This window comes from Colletotrichum acutatum, assembly GCF_030867785.1.
Source record: "Colletotrichum acutatum strain CBS 112980 chromosome Unknown BDZ83scaffold_40, whole genome shotgun sequence".
In the NCBI taxonomy this organism is placed as follows: Eukaryota; Fungi; Ascomycota; class Sordariomycetes; order Glomerellales; family Glomerellaceae; genus Colletotrichum; species Colletotrichum acutatum.
Window position 1 is genome coordinate 242,328 of NW_026849034.1, and position 25,991 is coordinate 268,318.

At 52.9% G+C, this 25,991-nt stretch overlaps 7 protein-coding genes across 7 annotated transcripts; 4 read left to right on the forward strand and 3 right to left on the reverse strand.

Moving 5' to 3' along the window:
• Positions 1-60: 60 nt before the first annotated feature.
• On the reverse strand, positions 61-933 carry BDZ83DRAFT_576232 (DASH complex subunit Dam1-domain-containing protein; the record flags this gene model as incomplete). Its single annotated transcript, XM_060504902.1, has 4 exons — positions 61-277; positions 343-400; positions 464-530; positions 601-933. 4 exons carry the CDS (start codon positions 931-933, stop codon positions 61-63), a joined length of 675 nt encoding a protein of 224 aa, XP_060365652.1.
• Positions 934-3,220: 2,287 nt separating this feature from the next.
• On the forward strand, positions 3,221-4,841 carry BDZ83DRAFT_576273 (CRAL/TRIO domain-containing protein; the record flags this gene model as incomplete). Its single annotated transcript, XM_060504907.1, has 4 exons — positions 3,221-3,979; positions 4,029-4,070; positions 4,127-4,226; positions 4,279-4,841. The coding sequence occupies 4 exons, from the start codon at positions 3,221-3,223 to the stop codon at positions 4,839-4,841; spliced, it is 1,464 nt and encodes a 487-aa protein (XP_060365653.1).
• Positions 4,842-5,010: 169 nt separating this feature from the next.
• On the reverse strand, positions 5,011-5,767 carry BDZ83DRAFT_576336 (HIT domain-containing protein; the record flags this gene model as incomplete). Its single annotated transcript, XM_060504910.1, has 6 exons — positions 5,011-5,118; positions 5,169-5,183; positions 5,241-5,333; positions 5,403-5,471; positions 5,530-5,612; positions 5,722-5,767. The coding sequence occupies 6 exons, from the start codon at positions 5,765-5,767 to the stop codon at positions 5,011-5,013; spliced, it is 414 nt and encodes a 137-aa protein (XP_060365654.1).
• Positions 5,768-6,884: 1,117 nt separating this feature from the next.
• BDZ83DRAFT_751643 (ran-interacting Mog1 protein) lies at positions 6,885-7,603 on the forward strand (the record flags this gene model as incomplete). Its single annotated transcript, XM_060514081.1, has 2 exons — positions 6,885-6,961; positions 7,081-7,603. 2 exons carry the CDS (start codon positions 6,885-6,887, stop codon positions 7,601-7,603), a joined length of 600 nt encoding a protein of 199 aa, XP_060365655.1.
• Positions 7,604-9,517: 1,914 nt separating this feature from the next.
• BDZ83DRAFT_730308 (SprT-like family-domain-containing protein) lies at positions 9,518-11,810 on the reverse strand. The gene is made up of 2 exons (XM_060512839.1): positions 10,728-11,810; positions 9,518-10,675 (listed from the first exon to the last, which is right to left on the reverse strand). The coding sequence occupies exons 1-2, from the start codon at positions 11,552-11,554 to the stop codon at positions 9,592-9,594; spliced, it is 1,911 nt and encodes a 636-aa protein (XP_060365656.1). The 5' UTR covers positions 11,555-11,810; the 3' UTR covers positions 9,518-9,591.
• Positions 11,811-17,156: 5,346 nt separating this feature from the next.
• Positions 17,157-18,684, forward strand: BDZ83DRAFT_776825 (uncharacterized protein; the record flags this gene model as incomplete). The annotated part of the gene is made up of 3 exons (XM_060515471.1): positions 17,157-17,366; positions 17,796-18,214; positions 18,282-18,684. 3 exons carry the CDS (start codon positions 17,157-17,159, stop codon positions 18,430-18,432), a joined length of 780 nt encoding a protein of 259 aa, XP_060365657.1. The 3' UTR covers positions 18,433-18,684.
• Positions 18,685-19,893: 1,209 nt separating this feature from the next.
• On the forward strand, positions 19,894-25,858 carry BDZ83DRAFT_751645 (1,3-beta-glucan synthase component FKS1; the record flags this gene model as incomplete). The annotated part of the gene is made up of 3 exons (XM_060514082.1): positions 19,894-20,105; positions 20,164-25,452; positions 25,516-25,858. 3 exons carry the CDS (start codon positions 19,894-19,896, stop codon positions 25,856-25,858), a joined length of 5,844 nt encoding a protein of 1,947 aa, XP_060365658.1.
• Positions 25,859-25,991: the final 133 nt, after the last annotated feature.

Here is a 25,991-nt window from a genome sequence, read left to right on the forward strand (position 1 = left end):
GCAAGCGGCGGCGATGATGCCAGCGGTGAATTTCCACAGCGGATATCTGTTGAAGCACTTTCACCGGATGCCACGGCCGCGCGGTCTGACGATCCCGGTACCCCGACCTCTCGTTGTCTCGGAGCCTCCGCGGCCTCCCGCGCGACCACGCGTTGTGCCTCCTCGTGTAGAAGGTGCCGGCACACGGGAACCTCTAGTAGCTGTGCCGGGAGTCTTGTATTTCGGGGTTGGCTTGGAGGAGGCGGGTGGGTTTTCAACGAATGAAACGTCGGTGGTCCTGGGAATGATTAGCAGGATACTTACAAAGCTCTCAATGGAGGAATCCAGGGTATGGATCAGTACATAAAAGTCGTCTCGCCGTCAAAATCATTGCTAGGCTTTTCAAACGCGCGAGGAATGCCTGTGAATATGCATGTTAGAAATACCGACAAGGTTGCACCTGAGATTTGGTTGGAACTCGTACCTGATCCTGCGGCTGCGTTCATCTCTTCTTGTAGCTTCGCCCTTTTGAAGGACTCGGGAACAGGGCCCTAGAGAGGAAAACGAGCAAAGGTCAGCATTGGCTAGTGCGTCGCAAGATAGCTTATGGAACAATCGTACCTCTTGAAAATCGACGCAAAAGGCATTCATGTTCAGACCGTACATGAAGCTCGCAAAAGACTCGCTGAAGCGCGCCAAACTCTCGTGCATCAGCTGGAAGTGCATCATATTGGCCTCAAGGTCGGCCATGGCGTCCGAGAGCTCGGCAAAGGCGGGCTCAAAGGTGTTGAGGGGAAATGATTCGCCGCCGCCGTGGACACTATCTCTGGCGGACTCGCGAAAGGAGGATCGCGAAGAAGGGCGCAGAGGCGTGGTCGGGCGCATAGGTGTTGTCGGACGGGAGTTGCGCGTGCGCGAGGCGGATCGCTTCTCGTGAGCGTCGTAGTCTGCCATGATGGGCAGTAGAATTGAGATGTACTGTGTGCAACGCTTTGCGTTGGGGACTCGGCGAAAGAAACGTTGTCAGATGCTTCGGTGTCGGTGGCAGCTGTCGGTATAACGCGGGGTGTCGAAGTAGCTGTGGGGTGAGCTGTGGTTGCTGGTTGATGGAAGCTCAAGTGAAAGTCAACATCAACAAAGCTGACGGATTTGGTGACCCGATATCAGGTACAAGGCTCGCTATCTTTTTTTTTTTATACCTGGCGGGGTTCGATCTTCCAAGGGCATGGCCCCGCACTCAGCGCAAACCAAAACTGTAGTTCAGCACGTGTAGGTGCTTCAAGAATCGCCCGCCATCTCTAAAAGACCCCAGCAGACAGCTGGTCATTAGGCGGGATGACGCAAATTTGGGTTTCCTCAGGCCCATCCCAGGTATTAGAACTTGGGCAGACAGGACTCCCGTCATGTTCCGTTCCATGTTCACCTAAGGCAAGGTAGGGAGGGTATCGAGCGCGTCTCGCGTGGCTCGGCCCCGAAGTTCCATTAAGGTAAGTAAGGGTACGGGGTATGAATAGGTACCTCACCTCGCGTTCGCCCAACCGGGCAGGGAGGAGACACGCACAGGTAGCCTAGGTAAGGTAGGTAGGTACCTGGCGCCCCTTGCCCATCGCATCCGACGGGAGGTCGCGTGGTCATTTCTGATGATTTTTGGTGGACCTGCTGTACTCCGTAATGAGGAAGGTACGGATACCGGTACTCGCACTCGCACTTCCCCCGCGACCCTGAGGCATCTTACGGATTCGAATACGTCGTATTTTATTGTGCTCGTCTACTCCGTACTTTTTACGGTTTACCACAGCGTTGATGTTCACCATTTTGCAATCCTGAACGACCAGAATTGACCACCACGTCCCATTTCACTGCAAAAGGTTGCGCGCATCCGACACCCCGCTCTCAACGACATCCCACCTCAACCTACCCATATCTTATCCCTCCCGGTCGGCCTCCTTGCTGGGTCCGCAAAGCTGTCCAGTTCCTCTCCCACCACACCTCAGCACCACAATAGTTCGCCAACTCCAAGGTACATTGGGCAAATCCACAGCTGACACCCAATTACTACAACAACAGATACCAACTAAGGCACCTAAGGTCCAACGGTACTCTTGGAAGCTGTGCCAGTCCGGAACGCTCGGAAATTGAGCAACTCCTGCGCGCAGCGTCCACCAAGTTAGCAACTCCGTGAAGCTCGAACAGCCTCCAAGGGGTACGAAGTACAGCGCTCGACCCTCGCTACATTGCGCTTACCCAGGTATTGTCGCTGAGGTGTCGTCGTCCTCCTCTTCCTTGTCCGCCGCGTCTAAGCCTCCCTCAATCCCCGTCGCCCCCGACTTTCCTCTTTGCTCCAAGCTCAGTCCGCGACTCTGCCCCTCCGTCGCACATTCACTGCCCACGTAATAGACCCGGCCGGTCTCACTGCGTTATCCATCAACCTCTCTGTACCTTGCTTCGATAGTCCTCTCAACTTTGCTCTTCTCGTCTCTCTGCATTGTCATTTCTTGGCCGCCAACCGCATAGACGCCAGTCCGTAAACTCTCCATCAGCCGCGTAACCAAAGTAGGTACCTACCCCTAGTCTTTCCCCAATCCTCACAACCCCTCCATACCTTAACTCCCCTCCGGCGCATGTCAGCCACCCAGTCTGTCCCTCCCTCCCGTCACTTCAACCTCCGGCGCAAGCCATATTCCGGCCATCCGCGCATCACTTGGCTTGATTCTTTTCACCTTGCCAAATTTCCTCTCCAACCCGCCGCCATTTGCCAACGCACTACACTTTGGGATGACCCTGCTGACCCCGTCTCAGCACCACTAATATAGTCTGAAGCATTGACTGACGTCGTCGACTGATGCCGGTCTGTTTGAAACCACAAACCTCGGCCTTGCCTCGAATTTTTACGTTCCCACAAAGCTCCCTCCAGTACGCTTCGGGGACTCGCCTTGCACAATTGCCATTGACTTCGCGATTTGGACGGCAGCTCCTAGTCCGACCCTCTGTCCGGAAATTCAACTGTCCCTCCAAGCCCTCAAATTACAGACGATTCCCAGCACTCGGATCACCACAGTCACCGGGCCTTCCCAACCTCAATAAACCCCGTGTCCTCCTCGAGTCACGGGTTGACGTCGTCCTCTGCTCTGTGGCCGTTGCTCTTGCGTGCGCATACGGCCTATTTTATCAGCAAACCACCGGATCCAAATCTGACCCTCAACCGGACACCGAAATCGCAGAACCTCACCCATCAGACATCATGGCGACGGAAATTCCCCCTGGGAGACCGGGCAACCTCACGCCGGAGCAGGAGGAAAAGTTGCGCCAACTGTGGAACCTCATTCTGTCCTTGGGAGAGGAGACCAGCACCGCTGCCGCAGACAGCGCATCTGCTAGCGTAGCACCGAGCGAGACGTCGGCTGCCGGCAAAGGCGACAAGCCCAAGAAGAAGCGCACTTCATTGTTCAGCCGCAAGGACAAGAAAGAGGGCGCCGCGACATCCACAGCCGTTCCAGCCGGTATCAAGGAGGATGGCGAGGACAAGTACGGCCAAACGCAACAGTTCAAGCAGGCTTTGGCCAACCAAAGTCCCGAAGCTTTGCGCGCCACGATATGGTCCATGGTCAAGCATGACCATCCCGATGCTCTTGCCCTGCGATTCCTGAGAGCGCGGAAGTGGGACGTTGAGAAGGCTTTTGTCATGATGATCTCCACAATGCATTGGAGATTGACCGAGATGAAGGTTGACGACGAAATCATGAAGAGTGGTGAGGCTGGTGCGCTGGAAGCTGCGCAAAATTCCGACCCCAAGATCAAGCAGTTGGGAGAGGACTTTATGACACAGGCTCGTTCAGGCAAGACTTTCATCCATGGCCTCGATAAGGGAGGACGCCCGATCTGCCAGGTTAGGGTGCGTATGCATAGACAGGGGGAGCAATGCGAGGAGAGTCTCGAGAAGTATACTGTCTTCTTGATCGAGACAGCGCGTATGGTTCTGGCCCCTCCTGTCGATACTGCTGTAAGTTTACCCGTGTTTTGATGGTCCGGCTTGTGCTAATCGTGCAAAGACAATCGTATTCGATATGACCGGCTTTTCACTGGCAAACATGGTTAGTCAACCCCGTATAATGCGACTTGATGGATTATCTCCTTACCATTGCTTTAGGATTACACCCCTGTGAAGTTCATGATCAAGTGCTTCGAGGCAAACTACCCCGAATCTCTTGGTGCCGTTCTGGTGCACAAGGCCCCTTGGGTCTTCCAAGGTCTGTTTATCCCCCTGATTGATCTCAAGTAACACAGCTAAACAATTATCAGGTATCTGGAAGATCATCAAGGGTTGGCTGGATCCAGTCGTAGCTGCCAAGGTCCACTTCACCAACAATGTCAAGGAAATGTCCGAGTTCATCGAGCCAAGCCACATCCTCAAAGAGCTCGACGGCCAAGAAGACTGGGACTACAAGTACCTGGAGCCAGTCGCTGGAGAGAATGACAAGATGAAGGATACGACAACGAGAGACGCGCTGCTTTCTGGAAGGGAAGAACTGGTCCACGAGTACGAGGAGACAACCCTTCAGTGGATCAAAGAGGCTGGGACAGACAAGGAGGCAGCCATCAAGGCACAGCGCGAGGACCTTGCTCGCAAACTCAGGGATGACTACTGGAAGCTCGACCCTTACCTCCGAGCAAAGTGCGTTCTGGATCGGACTGGCGTTATCCAGGATGGTGGCAAGATCGATATGTACTCCAAGGGGGCACCTGCTCCCGCCGCTCCCGCTCCCGCTCCTGCTGCCGCAGCTCCTACGCCGACAGCCGCACCCGCACCCGCGCCGACCAACGGAGCTCCCGCGGTCGAGACATCGGCCGATGATGTAGACTAGAGACCGGCACAGCCGGCATTAGATTCACGAAGGACGTACACGCAGGTTATGAGAATCGGTTGGGGGGATAAAAGTGGTTGAAAGAGCCAGAGACGTTGAATTACGGGGAACTGATATCCCTGCTATTGAGTTAAGGGCGGGGGTGTTGAAAATACCACAATTGGCTTCTCTACATCTTGGACTTGATATCCTCAAAGAGAGCCTTGAGCTTGTCCATATCAGTCGCCTGCTGGGGCCAACCGACGCCGAGACCCTCAGTTTCGTTTGGCTTGGGGATCTCCAATGGGTGTCAGTACGCGAATATGAGGCGCTGGTGAGAAGTGTTACCATGTGGAAGTGAACCTATGATAATTAGCTATGATGAATGGCAAGGTAGATGAGAAAAGGGGGAACACTCACGTGGTCGACCATTTGATGAGCGATGCGGCCATTGTTCTGGAGGATGTTGTAATCGGTGGCACCGGTCGCGGCGACAAGCTTCTTCACAACAGGCTGTAATAATGTAAGGGGTCAGGACGAACGCACAAGGGGACGAGGGAGAAACTGGGGGGGGAAACTGACGAGGAGTTCGCTGAGCTGATCGTCGGGGATATCAGCCAACTTGGCGCCGTGGTGCTTGGGGATGACAAGCTGCGGAGACAATGTAAGTCTATAATTACAGGATCACGTGACATAAATGAGTTCTTACAGCATGGCCGCGGCTCAGGGGGTTGATATCGAGGAACGCGAGTGTCTTTTCGCTCTCAAAGAGCTTAAAACAGGGAATCTCGCCTGGAGGGGAGAGAAATATCAGTTGATTCTGCGGTCGGCGGAGGTTCGGAGATGTCTTGGGGTTGAAATCAAATGAGGAGCGGGAATTGGGGGGGGGATAACCACAAACCCTTGATGATCTTGCAAAAGATGCACGAAGCCAGGCTGGATGTCATGGTGATGAGATGTTGAGGCTTGCTGTTGTATTCGAGTGTTGAGAGAGTGACGGCAATGTTGAAAAAATCACCGTGTCAATTGCGAGAGGGAAAGGTGAGTGAGGATGATGAAGTTGAGCAAAGGGAAGGGTTGAAGAGATGCGGAGGGCATATGCAGTGAGGTGGGCGGGGATACGGAAGCTGAGGAAGCTTGTGTGGGGTTTGGGGATTGCTATGACCGGGCAAGGGGCTGGAAGGTACTTAGGAAGTAAACTACCTCGAAAATATCGGAGTGGGACCTCCTATCGAACTCACCTCTTGCCTTTTACCAGATGTGACCGTTGGATGGCCCAACAGACTCCATTCCACCAATCTTTGGCACACCCTCATCTGGAGCATCCAGGTTCGAATTTTTGTTTTTCGAGTTTTGTACGTCTTGCTCGGTCGGATCCATTTGTCGCTTTTTCTCTGCGACGGATTTTGCAATTTGCAGTACCCTTTTTGTAATGCAGGAATTTGGACTTGGCATGAGCTCCTCAAGCAGCGCGCGTCGTAGTGAGGGCGAGAGGATAGCAGCGCCCGACCAACAGCGAGCGCGGCGCACGGCGCAAGGTGCTGAAGGAGCTGCTGGGCGCTGCTGGGCTGCTGCACGGGTGACCTACCACACATACCTGGCGCATCTGGAGACCTGATCCCTGGCACCATCGTCGTCATACCCCTCCTTCTGCTGCGCAACGCCAGGTCCTTTTTTTCTACCCAAGCCGACATAACCCCACCTTGGAGTGAGTGACTGAACAGCCCTGGCCGAGTCGTTTGCTCGGCACCTGGAAGCAAGGCAGCCAGCCAACATAAGGCGGGCAGTCAGACCAGAACAGCGTTGTTCTTCTTCCTGGAGTGACATTCTCCTTGCAGTAACCTACTTGTGATACCCAGCCCGTCCCGCGTCCTCATTGATTCGCGCCTTACAAGCTTCGTCAGGCTACATACTATATCTTGAGCAAATCGATCGCACCCGTTGCGCCAGCCAGTATATCTCTACAACAGCACCAACGAAGAAGCCCTGTTCTACGAGAAGGAAGCAGGTCCATTCTATCGAAGCAACCACGTACAAAATACTCATCCCCCAAAAGCGAACACCATGACCCGGTACAAAAGCACCCCTCTCTACGGCGGCGCTCTAGTCAGCGACTTGCCCGACAAGTTCGCCGATGTCAGGTTGGTCCTCTCCCTATCTCATGTCCCTCGCCTTCCTCTTGCCACTCTCTTTCAAGCTCCAAGTCACCCGACGTACTATATCTGCAGACAGACTAACAACCCCTTTTCAAAAACCTCAGCAAACTTCGCGAGGTGCCCGACAACCAAGAAGTCTGGATCGACTCGGACGGCTTCACGAGCATCATCTTCGACATCACGGAGCGTGTCGGCCCCGCGGGCTCGAGCCCCGAGATCGACGGCCGCGCCCTCACGACGCACCTCGAGGAGCTCGTCGGCGAGGACGTCGACACCGTCAAGGTCTGGAACACGACCGAGACCTCGTTCTCGCGGCTCAGCTCCGACATCCCCGCCTACACCCTCATCGCGACGCAGACCCCGCACGCGAGCAAGTCGTCCCGTTCGTCGTCCTCGTCGGCGCCCGATTTCACGGCCATCATTCTTACGCTTGTCCGTCTTGAGAAGGAGTCGACGGATATCTTGGTCACGATTAACGTGCCGCATATCAAGGGCGAGTACGACGAGGCGGATGTCGACTTGGAGCTCGGGAAGCAGGGAAAGCTGATTGGCGACGCTGTCGAGTATGCTGCGCGTATCTGGGAGACGTTCAAGGTGAAGGACTGGACTTTGTTCCAGGAGGTTTGAGTGAGAGAAAGAGAGAGTGGAAAGGGATGCGACGAGAGGAAATGGAAGACGGAATACGGATATCCCCAGAGTGGAAGACGGATGGAAAATGTGCATGGTGAGGAGGTTCATACCGCATGAAAAGCAGTCAACATATTTGGGTATTTTCCTTCCACCGCCGGGTGACGTCAACATGGCGGGAAGGACAGGCGGCGAAGTTTGACGATGATTCGAGATGAAAGCCACGCCATCTCTTAGGTTCTTTAGGTTTCACTGGTTGAATTGTATGCCGAGAGTTATGATATCAAGTAAAATCAAGTGAAATTTGTGAATGTCTGTATTCAAGGACTCTCCCTATATTCATAGTCTTTTGGATCGCTGCCTCTGTTGACGTCAAGAATTACTAGATATTGGGATAATTGTTTGACCGTGACCGATTGCTAGGCTACATGGTTATACGATACGACAGCCGACTGGACGAGCCACGAGTATCCTACGGGCCCTCGGTATCTCGACGGAGCTACACAACGGAGCTACACGAGCACAAGGAGTCGAACAGTGATCATCATTTGGCGCAAGGAACAGAAGAGGTGACGATTCACTCCCCGTATACTAAGTAAGAGTTGTCAACTTCATCTCACCTGCTATGTCCCGCCTACGTCAGTTGATAAGGGCTTTCTTAATCAAACTTTCGTATCGTATCTTGTTGAAAGAGGTGGAAAGTAATGGCCTCATATGACACACCTTGGTTGTTCACCAAAAGTTGACCTCTTCAATACAATTTCGACTAGAACATACACCAACTATCTTACCCGTGGTGGAACGTCGACCCTCCCGACGCTTGTGAAGCTTCCCCGGTCCCGACGCGTGATACCAAACGATCAGGGGAATGAGAAGAACATCCTCAAAACCCTATAGGATTCCTCCTCAGAAGTACCTTAACTTGAAAACCTGAAGCTCTGCACGACAAGCGGAACCGATCCAACCTCTGGAGAAATAAGCCCCTTGGCTAGAAGCCCATCTTGCTGTTGGGACTTGGTAAAAGTCGAATAAGACAATTTTCATCTTAACTCATGAACTATTGGTTGTTGCTTAGGTATTATTGTCCAGTGGGCACGACCAGAGCAACATGAGAGGTGGTAATTAAATCTGGAGCATTCTACATTCGACAAAGAGCAGAACATTTAATGACTATCCCGCTTAGGATGATATTGCAAAGGCACGCAGCAGGTAACCAGGAAACCAACTACGATATCAAAGAATAAGTCACATCCTAGACACAAGCTTTATAAGATTCCATTTTCCGGTCACATGCTCGTCAACTGTTTCGACCCGCTCCTTCAAACACTTCTTGATCTCCTCACAAACCCAGCATCCGATCAACGGCAGTATATCTACTCTATTGGGTTGGCATTGAGGTGGTTTTTGAATCCTTCAACATATGTATAAAAGTGTCCACGTCGACTGGGATGTGGTCACTATCAAACACAAAGTTGACGCTGAACTTGCGGACGTCAGCTGCGTGGGCCATCTGCTCGATGAGATCTCCCCAAGGTAAGTGGCCTGATCGCGTTCCGCCTCGGCTGTCCCCTACTCCTGTTACGCCCGCTAATACGCCTCTCAAAGTGTACTCCTCGCAGTATACTTAGAGAGTGAATTCCATGGATGAAAGAAGGCAGATGGTAGTAACGGTAAAATGATGGCACGGAAGGTATTGAGCGGCAAAGCTGTGAATTAAGCCACTTCAGCAATTACGTACCATATCAAAAACTTACATCTTAGTGGCTTGGCTCTGAGTAAATGACTACGCGCTTACTTCTCTGCCTCTGCTGGATCCAGATTAGTTCACCATTATCTGATCATGACATTGCTGCTGCTTAGCATGATGGTATCATACACCACGAGATATGAATTGAAGAGCCCACGAGAGGTGGTGATTGATATTTGAAGCAACGAGCAATGAACTTCATCCAACCTGCCCGATTCCAACGCCAATGCCTCATGTTCTCCTATAACGTCAAATCTACCAGCTGAGAGCCAATCTTGTTGACATCCGCTTCCGAATCGGGGGTTGCGCGGGCACTGCCACCTCGCTTCGCCCAGCGTTCCGCAATGATCTTCATCACCTCCTTCTGCTGGCTACCAGGGTGCTCCTTCTTCACCACCTTCATCTGCTCCTTGAAGAATTGCTGATACTCGGATGGCTTCCCGGCGGCTCTGGGTGTCGGTTTCGTCTGCTTCAACTGCGCCTTGCAGGAGCCACACCGATGGCGCTCGGGGTTGATACTCTTGGAGTGGCGCTTGTACTCGAGCCCGCATTCGGTGCATTCCCACATGTACTTGAAATCGATCTCGTACGAGTGCTTCGTCGTCACCTCGATGCCTCGATCCCCGAATCGCTGCGAGCACTTGGCCGCCCAGATCTTGAATTCTTTGCCGTGCGGGTTACCAGTGATGCCGTTGACCATGAAGTTGGCCAGATGACAAAATTCGTGTGCGACGACGTTGAGGAGACGATTTTCGTCATCAATTACCTTCTCCGCGAGCTCAATGGAGGCGTGATGTTTGTGCGTGACTGATTTCTCAGACCCGTCGGCGTTCTTGGTGCGAATGGTTTCGCGCCTCCAGTTCGCTCTTCCCGCTGTGGTGTTGAGTTTGGCCGACCACTGGATCTTGACTCCTCCTGTAGACTCAGCTAGAGACTGCAGCCTACCCTGGGTGATGGCCTCATCAAGTTCCTGAAGGAATGCCTGGGCGACGTCGTGTTTCCTCTGCTCGAACGCCTTCTTGCTTTCTTTTCGGTTCGCAGTAGTTGTCTTCTGTTCTTTTGCCTTTTTGGGACTTTTCGCCGGACTTTTTTGGGCCGGGGGCAATATCAGTTTCTTGGGCGAGTGCTCCTCGTTCCAATCATCCACGAACTCCTGACTCCAGAACATATCCATACCAGGTCCGTGGGGTGTCTTTGGGATGCCTGGGAGCTTCGTGGGGGATACCAGCGATTTGGTGGATGGCCTCGGTGGTGTCAATGGCGGAGTTTTTGGCGGAGCGTCATCTTTTCTAGCCTTGCTTTGCTTAATTGTTGGCTCAGCTGTGCTGCATTATCATGTTAGCAAGGCAACAATGCCACTCACGAGGTGGCTCTTACATGTCTAGCCGGCGAAGAGCATCTGCCATATCTTCAGTGAGATCAACGATTGCCGACTGTGGTCGTGTCGTTTTCCTCCTAGGCACACTCTCGGTGCTCCGTTCCTTCGTTTTGGCGGTCTTTTGAGATCTGCTAGGCCTGGAGTCTGGGAAATCGATTTCTGGTGCTGGTTTTGTGACTGGCTGATGCTCCTTCTGTCTCGGCGCGGTTGTCTCCTGACTGCGACCCGATACTGGACCACGAGCTCTCGAGGCCGTAGAGTCGTGCCCAAAGAGTGTCGAAGTCCCATCGTCCTCGAGCTCTGATGCAGAGTCACCAAAGAATTCAGAAATGTCGGCCTCGGTAATTTCAGTTTGCTCGTTTGTGCTGCTGTCTGATTCATCGTCTGACTTTGGTGATGGATTTCCCGTCGGCGTCACGTCTCGGCTTCTGACGCGCAGCTCCCTCACTCCTACACGAGGCACCTCCTTGGATTTGATAGGAACATCGAATAGATTCTGTCCCTCATTTCTTGAGAAAGTTCCGAATGGCCTCAATAAGGGGTTGTCTGCCTTTGCACCAAGCTTCCGACGTCGCACCGTTGGCGGCGCAGTCTTGACTGTTGATTCGACGGCATCGGAGTCTTTCAAGTTCAATACATTCCACTGACGAGCTTCTTCTTCGAGCTGTCTCGAGGGTGAAGCATCGTCATCGCTATCAATGCTGGTGGCCGTTGTCTGGGCAGGTGCTTTGGTTGGCCGGCGGAATTGTTTACTCCTTTGCAGGACGGCATCTAGGTCGGGGAATTCGTCCTCACTAGACGAGGCAAAGTCGACGTATCCAGTCATGGTGTTGAAATGATTGCCGATTGTAGCTGTAAGTCGGATCCTCTCTCCGAGTCCGGTACCTTGATCTTGGGTGTGGCTTGACTTTGCACGAAAGTGTTGCAGAGCCGCCTTGTAAGGTAGATTGGTGCATGTCTCATCGTTGCGAGGGGCAACCGCGAGCTGAAAGTGGAATGGTCATTCTGGAACATTGCCCAATCAAGCTTGTGGAAGGCCATTCGACACGTGACTTGGTAGTAGCCGCAAACAGACACGTGACCATGCTGCATGATGAGTACTGCTTAGATACCTACTGGGGATAGAGTATGGTAAAGTACGAATAGGAATTCTAGTGAGCTTTGGCTGGAAATTGACAATCACTGGCAATAAAGCTGTGCATGGAATTTGGCATCTCCAACTGCTTCACGTCTACCTAGTGAAGAGCTCTAAGCGCGATACCTCCTGTCAGAGCATCAACTATTACTGTTAGGCCTCTAAAGTCTGGAGAAGCAAGGAGCTTTCAGATCACGGTTTGGACCAAGAGTGGCGGCCGTTCGAGGCTAGTCCTGGGGTGACAGGCCCCAGGTTCCCCTGCAAAGCTGAAGCTTGATGCATTCGAGTATCCAACTGCACAGCCCTGGACGGAACGAAAGAAGACGTTACAGAGTTGTCCATCAGGGACCATCATTAAGGGGAGATAGACCTTGAGCACACCGACCTTTGCTAGGCAGTGTCACGAGCGAAGTGCGTCTCGCAGGTCGGTGGCCATGAGATAGATCTACGTTCTCCCAAGGACAGTGATAAGATGCGACCGCCGATAGGATGTCCTGTAATGCAGTGGCCGATCAGGGACGGGGAATGCTGTGTGTCAAAACACCGGACCGCTTCTGAGCAGGCAATCGGCACGCACGGAAATTTGATCCCTCTGCCCAAAAAGATAAAGTACTAATTAGTTATTACTGTGTGGCACGGAGGGGACCCAGCCAAATGGAAGTGCGCATTGTTCAGGAAAACAAGATGAGACCCGCTCCCGTCAATGAAGAGTCGCCAGCGTCCCGAGACTCCTGTACTCTTGCCGAAAGGCCTACGCATGGCCTTCAGGAGTCTAGATGCCACGCCGTCGTGAGGTCTCCATAGTGCAGACAAGCAGAGAAAGGAAATGGGGAAAGATGCTGCCCGTGGAGAAGAAGGCCGCGCGGTACGGAACATGGCATAAGGAGAACGGACTCAAGCCTGAAGTTCTGCCCTCGCTAACTTACAGAGTCATTGTTAAATAGTCCGATTTCCAATTGCCTTATCAAGCCTCTGCAAGATCAAGAACACAAAGCGTTCATACGGTCAGGTGCCCTAACGCCGGCTATATGCTGACAGTCACAACGGCGGTACGGTGCTAGCATCGCGAGACAAAGAACAAGAAACAGACGGATTGTGTGGACTTGGTGTCTTATCTGGCCCCGGTTCGTACCGGCGGAACAAAGAAAAGAACCCCTGGAAGCCCGTTGCTGAAAAGAAATTCGGGCTTTCTTTTTTTTTTTGGGGGGGGGGGGGGACGGGCACCGATGCCACCGAACCGTTGTCCGCTGCGCCACGAAAGCCACCCAGCACCGGCGGGAACCAGAGAAGTTGGAGAGGGATCTAGCATGAAACCGTATCCCATTCCCGGGCGGCGATGCTGACGCTGACGCTGATGCTGTTGGCTGCTCAGCATTAGACGGTAGAGGTTCATGAAGAGTTGATATCCGTAGATGTGCAGTGACTTGAGAATCGGATCTGCACCAAGGCCGGATTGAAGATGCCCGGGTCTTGCCATCACCACATCGCAGTGGGCTTTTCTATGGGATACCCATCTCTGCCACGGTTCAAAAATGCATATAGCGAGGCCCATCTGCTTCAAGACTTGCAGCAGACTGAACGAATAATACCGATTTTTCGAGAAACGATAGCTAGCATGGACGATTTGCCATTTGCCATTAGCTAGTCAAAGTGACGTAAGGTACGAACAGGTAGCAATTTCGGAGGCAGCCCGAAAGCACACTCTGCCGGATCGTTATAGTCCAGCGACTTGTGATATGAGGATGTGTAGAAAAAGACCTGGTGAAGGACGGGAGGTATGGGCGAGCGGACGCCCCTCCCATCGAGATCGTTGCGCAAACTCGGAATCCGGCTTTGCAGTGGATTCTTGCATGGTGGAAAATGGGTAGCTTGTCATTTTGGTGTGTTGCGCTATCGTTCGCAAAGGGGAAAAGTCGATTCGCTAGGCATGCCCGGAAAATGCCATGGCATGGAGCGGTACCTGTGCTATTCCAATTTGGCTGGACTGCGGTCCAGTCACTCCGTCTGGTGTTTTTTTCCCCCACTTCCTATTCTCCAACCAAGTGGGTTGAGGAACGTGTGTATGACAGCATCCTCGTAGACCGTACAAAACATTTGATTCACATATTGAAGATACCCATATCCGTATTTACGTACTAAGGTAGTGCATAGACGGATAACTGTATATACGAATCAGAGAAGAAATATTCGGGCAAGAAAGGAGGAGCGGGCAAAAGGCAGTTGCGAGAGCCCGACGCCAAGACAGACAACAGTGCGCCTTCCATTGTTTGACTCTTGCTCAGTGAGTTGTTCAATGGGGTTACCTTAGTGCCGACTGCCCACTGGCCATGCTGGTGTCTTTCCAAGTCTCTGATTGACTCGTTCTAAAGCCGGTACCTGCATCCAATTCAGGTTGGATTTCCCACCCATTCGTTATCGCTAGGCACTTTAGCGTTGGCCCATTCTTTTCTTTTCTTTCCACCCTTACCTAGTGAGGTGTGTAGGCCTCCTTTTCGGCTTTGATTAGCACCCCCGCCAGCCTCTTTCCCACGTACCTTTTGCCCCCACTCTCCCGCCTCCGCCCTCGCGGCCCCCTCCAGGTTTCTTGTCCCAAAACCCAGGCATAACCAGGTGCCAGGCTGAAATCCTCCGGAAGGCCCCAATTTCAATGGATGCATGCACGGATGGTGAGAGCATTGTGCTCTTCACCGCGAGAATCTCCATCGCAAGTTCGTGCTATTGCGTTGGCCTCCGAGGGTTGTGAAGGTTGTGACTTTTATAGAAAACTCCCTTGCGTCCATTCTGCTTTCATTCCGGGGAGCCAGAACCATGCAGAATATCCAGGAACCCACCCAGCTTACTAGCACTGCACACAGTATGCGAATAACTTCAGCTTGACAGAGAAGGCCGCTCTTGAAATAAACAGTGGACCATCAAGCGCGAGTTATGGGTCTTGACTCTCGACTTTGTGCATCGAAATGGAAACAAATCGACAAATCGTTCATCGCCTTTCTCCTGGGGCAAATTTCGCACTCGGCACAACTGTCGTCATTCCACTGCACCACAAGGCCACCATGTGCCTGTAAGGTAGCATTATACTATCTTATATACCTCAAGCACAGGGCACATGCTTTACTAAAGTCGCGTTCCTACTGGGGTGAACTTGAAGCAGGTTTTGAGCAGTTCGTGCAACGGAGTACAGATATGGATGCCATGCGCGACGGGCAATTGCCACGGGCCATAGCGCCAGAGTCGAGGGATTGAGACCACTGATCATCCCGAGTTTAACATGGCATTGTTGTCATCCAATTCAGCCATTTGTTGTTGACGGTTGTTGATCTTTTCCTAGCGGTGCTGATCTGCTGTCGGGCCGCCTACCTACTAAAGTGAAAGTCACCAAAACGACGCGTCTCTGGGGCATGAAAATCAGCTAACGCGACGATATACTCTACTGTGTACGTATATATATACAGTGCGAAGAGTGAGTATCCGAAGATAGATCAATGGTGGGTTCACACTAAGGCAGGATGCAGGCAATGTGTTGGCCGCAGGTACTTGGGATTCGTACGTCTGTCTGCGTATTGGTGTGCTTCCAGTTCGGTGGTGCAGCGGTGGCAAACCCAATGCATCCTTTGTCGGCGTGAGGCCACTTGGCAGCCGACAGACACGAAGTGCAGCCAGCATTATTACGAGCTGTCGACTCTGGAGGGTTGACAAGACTCGTGTTCCAGTAGAGACACAACACTTCTCGTGCTGTTCGCGATATAGCGCGAATATATAGCGGCAACTGATATGTCTGTTCGATACCAGTTGCTCTGGGCGGACTGCCGCAGTCAACTCACGTCACCAAACTTTGTCTATACCTGCTGTCGAGCGGCATATCCGATAACTCACAGACTATAAGTCCAACCTGCGATCAATCCGATCTCTTCGGCCAGAGGTCAGAGTGTGCTGAAGCCCGCCTCTGTCTCTGCTTGCGAGCTGCAGCTGACAGCTCGCTCAGTCCGAAGGTCAAAGCGAGCGGCCTTATCAACTCTATCTGTGTGCGAGAGAAATAAACCAGATGTTCCTACTTCCCAGAGCTGGTCCGCGGATAGAGTTGCAGTACCGAAGTACCCAGTAGAACAAGCCCACCGAGGCGCAGCGGCTGTTACTGGGACGGAGATATCAGCTGCCCACCCACGACCATCCGCAAAAGTCTGTGTGTGTATTGCTTAACTTGCTTGTCCTTCAGCCTTCAGAGCCTTGGCTGAGGCCGGATGACGGGGACAACCGTTGTGGCTCGGAAAACGCACGAGGGTTGCAGATAATGCGGCAGCTGCACGTCTGTCACAGAAGTAATGGCAGACGAGTTGACGGTCGAAGGGAAAGTCCGCAAGGCCCATGGGCTGAAGTGGATATCTTGTCGGAGAAGTTAAGAACCATGCTTCCACTGCTTTGGTCTGGTTTGAACCAATCTCGGGAAAGATGATCTGAGGTCGGGTTCATGGGGAGAATGACATGGTGCGGAGCGAGACGAGTTTGACCGTTGACGGGATCTCGGGAACAGGATGCTCTCGTCGCTCGATAATGCTCTAGGATTACCACCTATTCCTTATTATCCTCGCTAGCTCATGGACGATGTACGTGTCCAACTCGTATCGAGCATTTCAAGATCGATACGGCGTTAACGGCAACCGCGACGGGCCGAGAGGGAGGCAGAATTGGACTTAGACGAGCAGCATTTTGCTGGGTTGGAAAAATCAATTCCCCTTTTGGCGAGGCGGCGGTGCGAGAACTGAAGGAATACAGGTTTGAGAGGTCAGACGTAGCTGCGACGAGATGAACCCTCACCCAATCCCCATGGATCTCGGTTGTGATCTGGACAGGACAGGACCTTGACACGCTTGAGTCAACCCCTGCCCTAGCTGTTAATTACCTAGCAGCAAGTACCGGAACGCCCGGCCTTGCTCTGGAAGGCAGGCCAAAGATCCAGGTACGCAGTACGCAGTAGCGTCCCCTGTTGCGCGGATCGGTTGCCCCTTTCCCGTGAGAGGCTCAGCCCATTCTCCCTCGTTGAGATATTTGTCCACAACCAATCGAAAGGGGAAGGAAGAGATTCGATAACAACGACATTGAGGGAAAGAGATGGATTGATAATCCGATGGAGACGTGTTTGATGGAGTGCCCCATGGAGTCAGCATCCAGCTGCCAAGGAACGCTCGACAGATAACGATCCTGCGTAGTACTGTACTATTATGGATAAGGAGATGCGGTTCTTTCAGGCTTCCAGAATCCAGATTGCCATATTTGCTAGGATTCAAAGTGCCAACCCATGGCGACGCGTGAAGTGACCTACAACTCTCGTTTTGAAAGTGGCTGGGTGGCGTATGACATATGGTATACAACGCGACTCCAGAGTCGATTGCTTAGTAGCGAGGCCTGGCATATGAACGAAATGACTCCTCGCTGGACGAGTGAAGTAGGCACTCATAGCTGGGCTATGAATAGCAGCAGCATCTGTATCTGTACGCGTAGCTTCAGGGTAAGGGGTGAGACTGTGAGTGAAGTGAAGAGCGAGTGCACAGTGAAGTGAGTCCAGTGAGTGAGTGGGCGAGTGAGGGCGGTGTTTGACGTTCCTCTATGGTGGAGCCGTGCCCCCCAAAAGGCAATTCGCATCCAATGACATTGGACGTTCATCGCCCCCCTTCCTTGGCCTGCCAATTCAACACAGCCCCTGTTGGGTGCAGGTGGCAGGTCGGAGGTCTGAGCCTTGAAGTTGGAGTGGAGGGTGACGGGAGTTTTCTCGCCTTGAATCTGGCTGTCTGGCACAGAAGTCTGGCACTGTCACTGCCAGTCAAAACTCAATGACGGCGGGCTGCAGGCCTGCACTTGAACTTCACCCTCCTGCCGGGACCAGCCCCCTGTCCGTCGTAATTCCCCACCCTCTCGAGGAACGTACCTTTTCTCACAGTGCGACACTGAGGGCAGGGTGGGCAGGTACTTTCTCATTCCTGCCCGTCTTTCCAGCCCGCGGGCAGAGCTTGACTGGCCAGGACATCCCACTCTTTCCGCCCACAGACACGACACGCCGTTTGCCCCGGCTCCTTGCCCAGCTGGATTTCAAGTTCAACTTGTCTGTTCTTTTCATCTGACCAGTCAACGTGCAGGAATGCAGTCGCACAGCCACGCCTTCCTGCCGGAAAACTCAGAAGAACCTGATAAAGAAAACGACAACTTTGAAGATCGAGACAGAGACGTCTTGCGATTTGGGACTGAAGAGAAAGAGCAAGAAAGCAAAGAAGAAAAGGAGAAAAGACATAGAACAATTGCCCACTCCTCAACGCGTTCCAACTTTCAAGATGCCGCTGCCGCCTGCATGAGGCAAGACAGGTATCTGTGGTATAGTCCTGTGCCTGGATGAGGTACTTCCCTGGACGAGGTCAATCCTGGACAATAGGTGGGCCGCCTTCATCATCACCAAGCCCTGTCTACTGCACTATGAACTCTCCTGTCCTTTAACCGGCGGCATGTCTGAATCTGGTCCAGGTCCTGAAGGCTCTTCCAAAACACTTGTTCCTGTCTGTGAGTGTATCCGTACGGAAAATTAGTTGGGCTTCCCATTCGTACTAAGGTATTCTGATCTGTGCCTGCCTTGCTGCTGCAGACTGCAATTCTCTTGACTCTTGATCTATACTGTGTAAACAGAAGGTTCCCTGTGTGGACCCACCCCTGTTCTAATTTTTCCTGCTTGCTGCAGCCCGTTCAGGACGGGCCGTCTGGGATTCTGAGGGGGGTGTCTCTCCTCCTTTTTCTTTTCCATATTTTTTGTCTTGTTTTTGGTGCATACGTAGCTGCCGGCGCGACTCTTGCTGTGCACTGTATGAATAAGGTAGGTTCATAGAGAAGGGAGCAGTCCTTTTCGCCCAGTTGTGCATCTAATTGTGCCTACTAGCAGCATCCCGTCCCTCTCATGTCCGTCGTTCGTTAGAGAACAGTCATTACACTGTACTGTACAGGTCTGCTGCGGTTTCCCTCCCATCTGAGGATCTCAAGTGCCCGTCAACTTCAAGGTTGTGTGCCTGTGTCATCTCCCACTGTGCAGCACCCCCAGTCTTATCCCTTAACCGCCCATCCATCCACCTATCCATCCATCTGCCTCCCCCCTTTTTGAAGCATTGTGGCGTGGGCTGTTACTTGTGTATTCGTAAAGGTACCGTCCTCTTAGCCTGTCGTCTCTTACCTTAGCACCAACAGGCCCGTTGTCACTTCCATCCACTCCCTCTCTCTATCCGTACCTACCTCCTGCTCCTCCACCCAACCTCTTCTCTCCCGCTGCCTCGCCTCGAACCTCACCTTTTTACCTCCTTCCACACCACAACAGGTTCGCACCTTCCACACTTCGCGTTCCGTCCACCCCTTTTCTTCCCTCCTTCCACCTGCGCTTTTTTTTTTTTCAACCCTTAATTCATCACGCTCGTTTGTGAGACGGCCTCCCTGGGCAGTCGCGAATTTCAAAACAACAAAAAAAAAGTATTACACATCACCAGTCAATCGCTTCGTCGTCTTCTCGAGAGCCGGCCAAGCTTTTGGGTCTACTGCAAGAGGTCGTGCTTTGCCCTCTCCTAAGCAGTCCAACGCATCGTGTCTCCGGCGCCAACCTTGCCCAACCTCTTTGGTTTACGGTTTACCACCTCCAAAGGAACAATCACCAAATCAACTACGCCAGTCGGCCTTGCCGTACTCCCGCAGCCCCCTTCCTCTACCTCACGCCGCCGAGCCACTAGACAGTCTACGACTTTGCAATTCAAATCACTGTCGCTATCTACTCTTGTTGTGCCGGCCACATCAGTTTGGGCTCACCATCGTCAGCCCTCCCACTGATCCTACCACAATCATCTCGAGAATTCTCCCTGATGACTTTTGGACGGTCAGTAACCCAACCTCACCTCACCTTCCACCCCCAAAGGCCCTCCTCTCTCCACAACCCCGCTTGCCAATGGATGTGGCTTGCAAATGTGTTGATCAGGCCGTACTGACTCTGATGCTCTGCTAGATAATCGCTTTTCAGAATGTCGGGATACCCAGCCGGTGGTGCTGGTGGCGGTGGCCACCAGGGCTATGATGACGGCTACGACCAACAGGGTCGCGGCCATGGAGGAAACGGAACTCAGCAGACCGATTCCTACTACCAGGACGACCAGCAGTACTATGACCAGCATGGTGCCTACGACGCCCACGGTGGTCACCCCCAGCAAGGCGGCGATGGCTACTACGATGAGTCGTATGTTCTTCGTTCTTGCCGACTCCAATTGAAGGATTATGCTAACCATGCTTTCCAGGGGCTACTACAACGCCGACCCGAACAATGCCTACCACCAGGATGGCGGATACTACGACAACAACGAGCAGTACCAGGACGGCTACTATGATAACAACCACCCCAATGGCTACTACGATCAGGACTACAACCAGGGGCATGCCGGTGGACAACGTCATCAGGGCTCCGAGGAAGACTCTGAGACCTTCAGCGACTTCACCATGAGATCCGACATGGCTCGAGCAGCCGATATGGATTACTACGGCCGCGGCGACGAACGTTACAACAGCTATGATCAGGGCGGTGCTCGTGGATTCAGACCCCCTTCCTCCCAGATTTCCTATGGCGGAAACCGCTCTTCCGGGGCTTCGACTCCTAACTACGGCATGGACTACGCCAACATGATGTCGGCTGCTTCTCGCGAGCCGTACCCTGCTTGGAGCGCCGATGCTCAGATTCCCCTTTCCAAGGAAGAGATTGAGGATATTTTCCTCGATCTTTGTGCCAAGTTTGGATTCCAGCGGGACAGCATGCGCAACATGTACGACCACTTCATGATTCTTTTGGACTCGAGAGCTTCTCGCATGACCCCTAATCAGGCTCTGTTGTCTCTCCACGCCGACTACATTGGTGGAGACAACGCCAACTACCGCAAGTGGTACTTCGCCGCTCACCTGGACTTGGATGACGCAGTCGGCTTCGCCAATATGAAGGGCAAGGGTCTGCGTCGCAAGGCCAAGAACAAGAAGAAGAAGAAGGGTGAAGCTGAGAACGAGGCCGAGGCTCTGGATGACCTTGAGGGTGATAACTCTCTCGAAGCTGCCGAGTACCGCTGGAAGACGCGCATGAACCGCATGTCTCAGCATGACCGCGTTCGCCAGCTTGCTCTGTACCTGCTCTGCTGGGGTGAAGCCAACCAGGTTCGCTTCATGCCCGAGTGCTTGTGCTTCATCTTCAAGTGTGCCGACGACTACCTCAACACTCCCGCATGCCAGAACTTGGTGGAGCCTGTGGAGGAGTTCACCTTCCTCAACAACGTCATTACACCCATCTACCAGTTCTGCAGAGACCAGGGCTACGAAATCTCGGATGGCGTCTACGTGCGACGCGAGCGTGATCACGACAAGGTCATCGGATACGACGACTGCAACCAGCTCTTCTGGTACCCCGAAGGAATCGAGAAGATTGTTCTCGAGGACAAGTCCAAGTTGGTCGACATTCCTCCTGCCGAGCGATACCTCAAGTTTAAGGACATCAACTGGAAGAAGTGCTTCTTCAAGACGTACAAGGAGACTCGGTCATGGTTCCATTTGCTTGTTAACTTCAACCGTATCTGGATCATCCACTTGACCATGTTCTGGTTCTACACTGCACACAACTCGCCCAGTTTGGTCGTCGGTCCTTCGTACGAGCAACAAGCCAACCAGCAGCCGACGACGGCCCAGAACTTCTCTATCGTTGGATTCGGTGGTACGATCGCCGCGCTCATTCAGGTTTTGGCTACTCTGGCTGAGTGGGCATACGTGCCTCGCAAATGGGCTGGCGCGCAGCACTTGACCAAGCGTCTCCTGTTCTTGATCTTCATTCTCATCATCAACGTTGCGCCCTTCGTCTACGTCTTCGTGCTCCCGAACCCCAATGAGCAGATTGCTAAGATCCTCGCCATTGTGCAGTTCATTATTGCGCTCCTCACCTTCATCTTCTTCTCGGTCATGCCGCTCGGCGGTCTCTTCGGCAGCTACTTGACCAAGAACTCGCGCAAGTACGTTGCCAGCCAGACATTCACGGCAAGCTACCCGCGCTTGAAGGGCAATGACATGGCCATGTCTTACGGTCTCTGGGTTGCTGTCTTCGGTGCCAAGTTCGGAGAATCCTACGTCTACCTGACTTTGTCCTTCAGAGATCCCATTCGATACCTCACCATCATGAACATCGAGTGTCTCGGCGACAAGATCATTGGCGATATTCTGTGCAAGAAGCAGCCGTACGTTCTTCTGGCTCTGATGGCCTTCACCGATTTGATCTTCTTCTTCCTCGACACGTACCTGTGGTATGTCTTGGTCAATGCCATTTTCTCCATTGCTCGATCCTTCTACATCGGTTCTTCCATCTGGACACCTTGGAGAAACATTTTCTCTCGCTTGCCCAAACGTATCTACTCCAAGATTCTCGCTACTGGCGACATGGAGATCAAGTACAAGCCAAAGGTTCTCATCTCCCAAGTTTGGAACGCCATCGTCATCTCCATGTACAGAGAGCACTTGTTGGCCATCGACCACGTGCAGAAGCTTCTCTACCATCAGGTTCCTTCCGAGCAGGAGGGTAAGAGAACATTGAGAGCGCCTACTTTCTTCGTTTCCCAGGAAGATCACTCGTTCAAGACTGAGTTCTTCCCTACCGACAGCGAAGCTGAGAGACGTCTTTCCTTCTTCGCTCAATCGCTGTCTACTCCTATCCCGGAGCCCGTGCCAGTCGATAACATGCCGACCTTCACCGTCCTCATTCCTCACTACAGCGAAAAGATTCTGCTTTCTCTCCGTGAGATTATTCGCGAGGATGAGCCCTACTCTCGCGTGACCTTGCTCGAGTACCTCAAGCAGCTTCACCCGCATGAATGGGACTGCTTCGTCAAGGACACCAAGATCCTGGCCGACGAAACCTCCCAGTTCAATGGCGACGGCAACACCAACGAGAAGAACGAAAAGGACACCGCCAAGAGCAAGATCGACGACTTGCCCTTCTACTGCATTGGTTTCAAATCTTCCGCCCCCGAGTACACTCTCAGAACCCGTATTTGGGCATCTCTTCGCTTCCAGACCTTGTATCGCACGATCTCTGGCTTCATGAATTATAGTAGAGCTATCAAGCTTTTGTATCGCGTGGAAAACCCAGAGGTTGTCCAAATGTTCGGTGGCAACTCCGACAAGCTCGAGCGTGAGCTCGAGCGCATGGCTCGTCGCAAGTTCAAGCTCTGTGTTTCCATGCAGCGTTACGCCAAGTTCAAGAAGGAAGAGATGGAGAACGCCGAGTTCCTCCTTCGTGCCTACCCCGATCTTCAGATCGCCTACCTCGACGAGGAGCCCCCTCTGGCTGAGGGCGAGGAGCCTCGTCTGTACTCTGCTCTCATCGACGGTCACTCGGAGATCATGGAGAACGGCATGCGCAAGCCCAAGTTCCGCATCCAGCTTTCCGGCAACCCCATCTTGGGAGACGGCAAATCCGACAACCAGAACCACTCGCTTATCTTCTACCGCGGTGAATACATCCAGCTTATCGACGCCAACCAGGACAACTACCTCGAGGAGTGTCTCAAGATCCGATCCGTCCTTGCCGAATTCGAGGAGATGAAGACTGATAATGTCAGCCCCTACACTCCTGGTGTCAAGAGCAAGATGACCAACCCTGTCGCTATTCTTGGTGCTCGGGAGTACATTTTCTCTGAGAACATTGGTATCCTCGGTGACGTTGCTGCTGGAAAGGAACAGACATTCGGTACTCTCTTCGCCCGTACCCTTGCTCAGATTGGAGGCAAGCTTCATTACGGTCACCCGGATTTCCTGAACGGTATCTTCATGACGACCCGCGGTGGTGTTTCCAAAGCCCAAAAGGGTCTGCATCTCAACGAGGATATTTACGCCGGCATGAACGCCATCTTGCGTGGTGGCAGAATCAAGCACTGCGAGTACTACCAGTGTGGTAAGGGTCGTGATTTGGGTTTCGGCTCAATTCTTAACTTCACCACCAAGATTGGAACTGGTATGGGTGAGCAGATGCTGTCTCGCGAATACTACTACCTCGGAACTCAACTGCCTCTGGATCGCTTCCTCTCTTTCTACTACGCCCACCCCGGTTTCCATCTCAACAACATGTTCATTATGCTGTCCGTCCAGATGTTCATGATCTGCTTGCTCAGCTTGGGCGCCCTCCGGAAAGAAACAAAGGCGTGCGACTACAACCGCGACGTTCCCATCACCGATCCTCTCTTCCCGACTGGTTGCCAGAACACCGATGCTCTCATGGATTGGGTGTACCGCTGCATTCTCTCCATTATCTTCGTGTTGCTTTTGGCTTTCGTGCCGCTGGTCGTCCAAGAGTTGACTGAGAGAGGTTTCTGGCGTGCCGCCAAGCGTCTTGGCAAGCAGTTCTCTTCCCTCTCGCCGTTCTTCGAGGTCTTCGTTTGCCAGATTTACGCAAATTCGGTACAGCAGGATCTCTCGTTTGGCGGTGCCCGGTACATTGGTACTGGTCGTGGCTTTGCGACTGCTCGCATTCCCTTCGGTGTCTTGTACTCTCGTTTTGCCGGCCCTTCGATTTACTTTGGATCTCGTCTCCTAATGATGCTTCTCTTCGCCACCGTTACCATCTGGCAAGCCGCACTCGTCTACTTCTGGATCTCACTTCTCGCCTTGGTCATCTCACCCTTCCTGTACAACCCGCATCAGTTCGCTTGGAGCGATTTCTTCATCGACTACCGCGACTTCTTGAGGTGGTTGTCTCGTGGTAACTCTCGCTCCCACGCATCCTCCTGGATCGCCTTCTGCCGTCTGTCTCGTACCCGTATCACAGGTTACAAGCGCAAGGCTCTCGGTGACCCATCTGCCAAGATGTCGTCCGACGTACCCCGTGCGGCTATCACCAACATGTTCTGGGGCGAGATTCTTACTCCTCTGCTCCTCGTGGCCGTCACTGTCATTCCGTACCTATACATCAACGCCCAGACCGGCGTCTCTGCTTCCAACAACCCCGACGCCTCATCTTCGGCGATCAAGCGCACCAACTCTTTGATCAGAGTCGGAGTTGTCGCTCTGGCCCCTATCGCAGTCAACGCCGGCGCGTTGATGATGTTCTTCTTCATGGCCTGTTTCATGGGTCCCCTCCTGAGCATGTGCTGCAAGAAGTTCGGTAGTGTCCTTGCGGCGATTGCCCACGGCATTGCTGTAGTCATGTTGCTTGTCTTCTTCGAGGTCATGTTCCTGCTTGAGTCTTTCGACTTCGCCCGAACTCTGCTTGGCATGATCGCCGTGGTCGCCATCCAACGTTTCGTCTTCAAGCTGATTATCTCGCTCACCTTGACGCGTGAGATCAAGACGGACGCGGCGAACATTGCATTCTGGACCGGCAAGTGGTATTCTATGGGATGGCACTCAGTTTCCCAGCCCGCCCGTGAATTCCTCTGCAAGATTACGGAGTTGAGCATGTTCGCGGCCGACTTTGTCTTGGGTCACTTCCTTCTCTTCATCATGCTTCCGGTCATTCTTGTGCCCAAGATTGACATGCTGCACTCGATGATGCTCTTCTGGCTTCGTCCTGGGTACGTATTTCCATCACTCATTCCCGGATCGTTCTTGCACCATTGCTAACAAAGTGTGAACAGTCGCCAAATCCGCCCGCCAATCTACTCGATGAAGCAGTCTAAGTTGAGACGCAAGCGTGTCTTCCGCTATGCCATTCTCTACTTCACCATGTTCATTCTCTTCATGGCTCTCATGATCGGCCCTGCCGTCGCTGGTGACATGATCCCTATGAGCATCTTCAAGTCTCTGGACACGACGGACCTGGCCCTGATCCAACCTACTAGCCTTAACAACGACAACACGCGTGGAGAGACTGAGACTGGTACTGGAGCGGCAGACTACTCGGGAGCCTACCTTACGATGACTTCATCGTCGGCAAAGGCATCCAAGACTAGCAATTCGCAGAGAGTGCGCCTTTTCTAATTGTACGAGCTGTATCATAGACGCATTTGGGGGCGGTAGAGAGAGTCGTCGTTCCACAAGCGGTCTAGTGATGTTCCGAGGAAGGATGAACAACCTAGACTCCGGCGGCAGGTTTTAATGTCCATTATCAGGC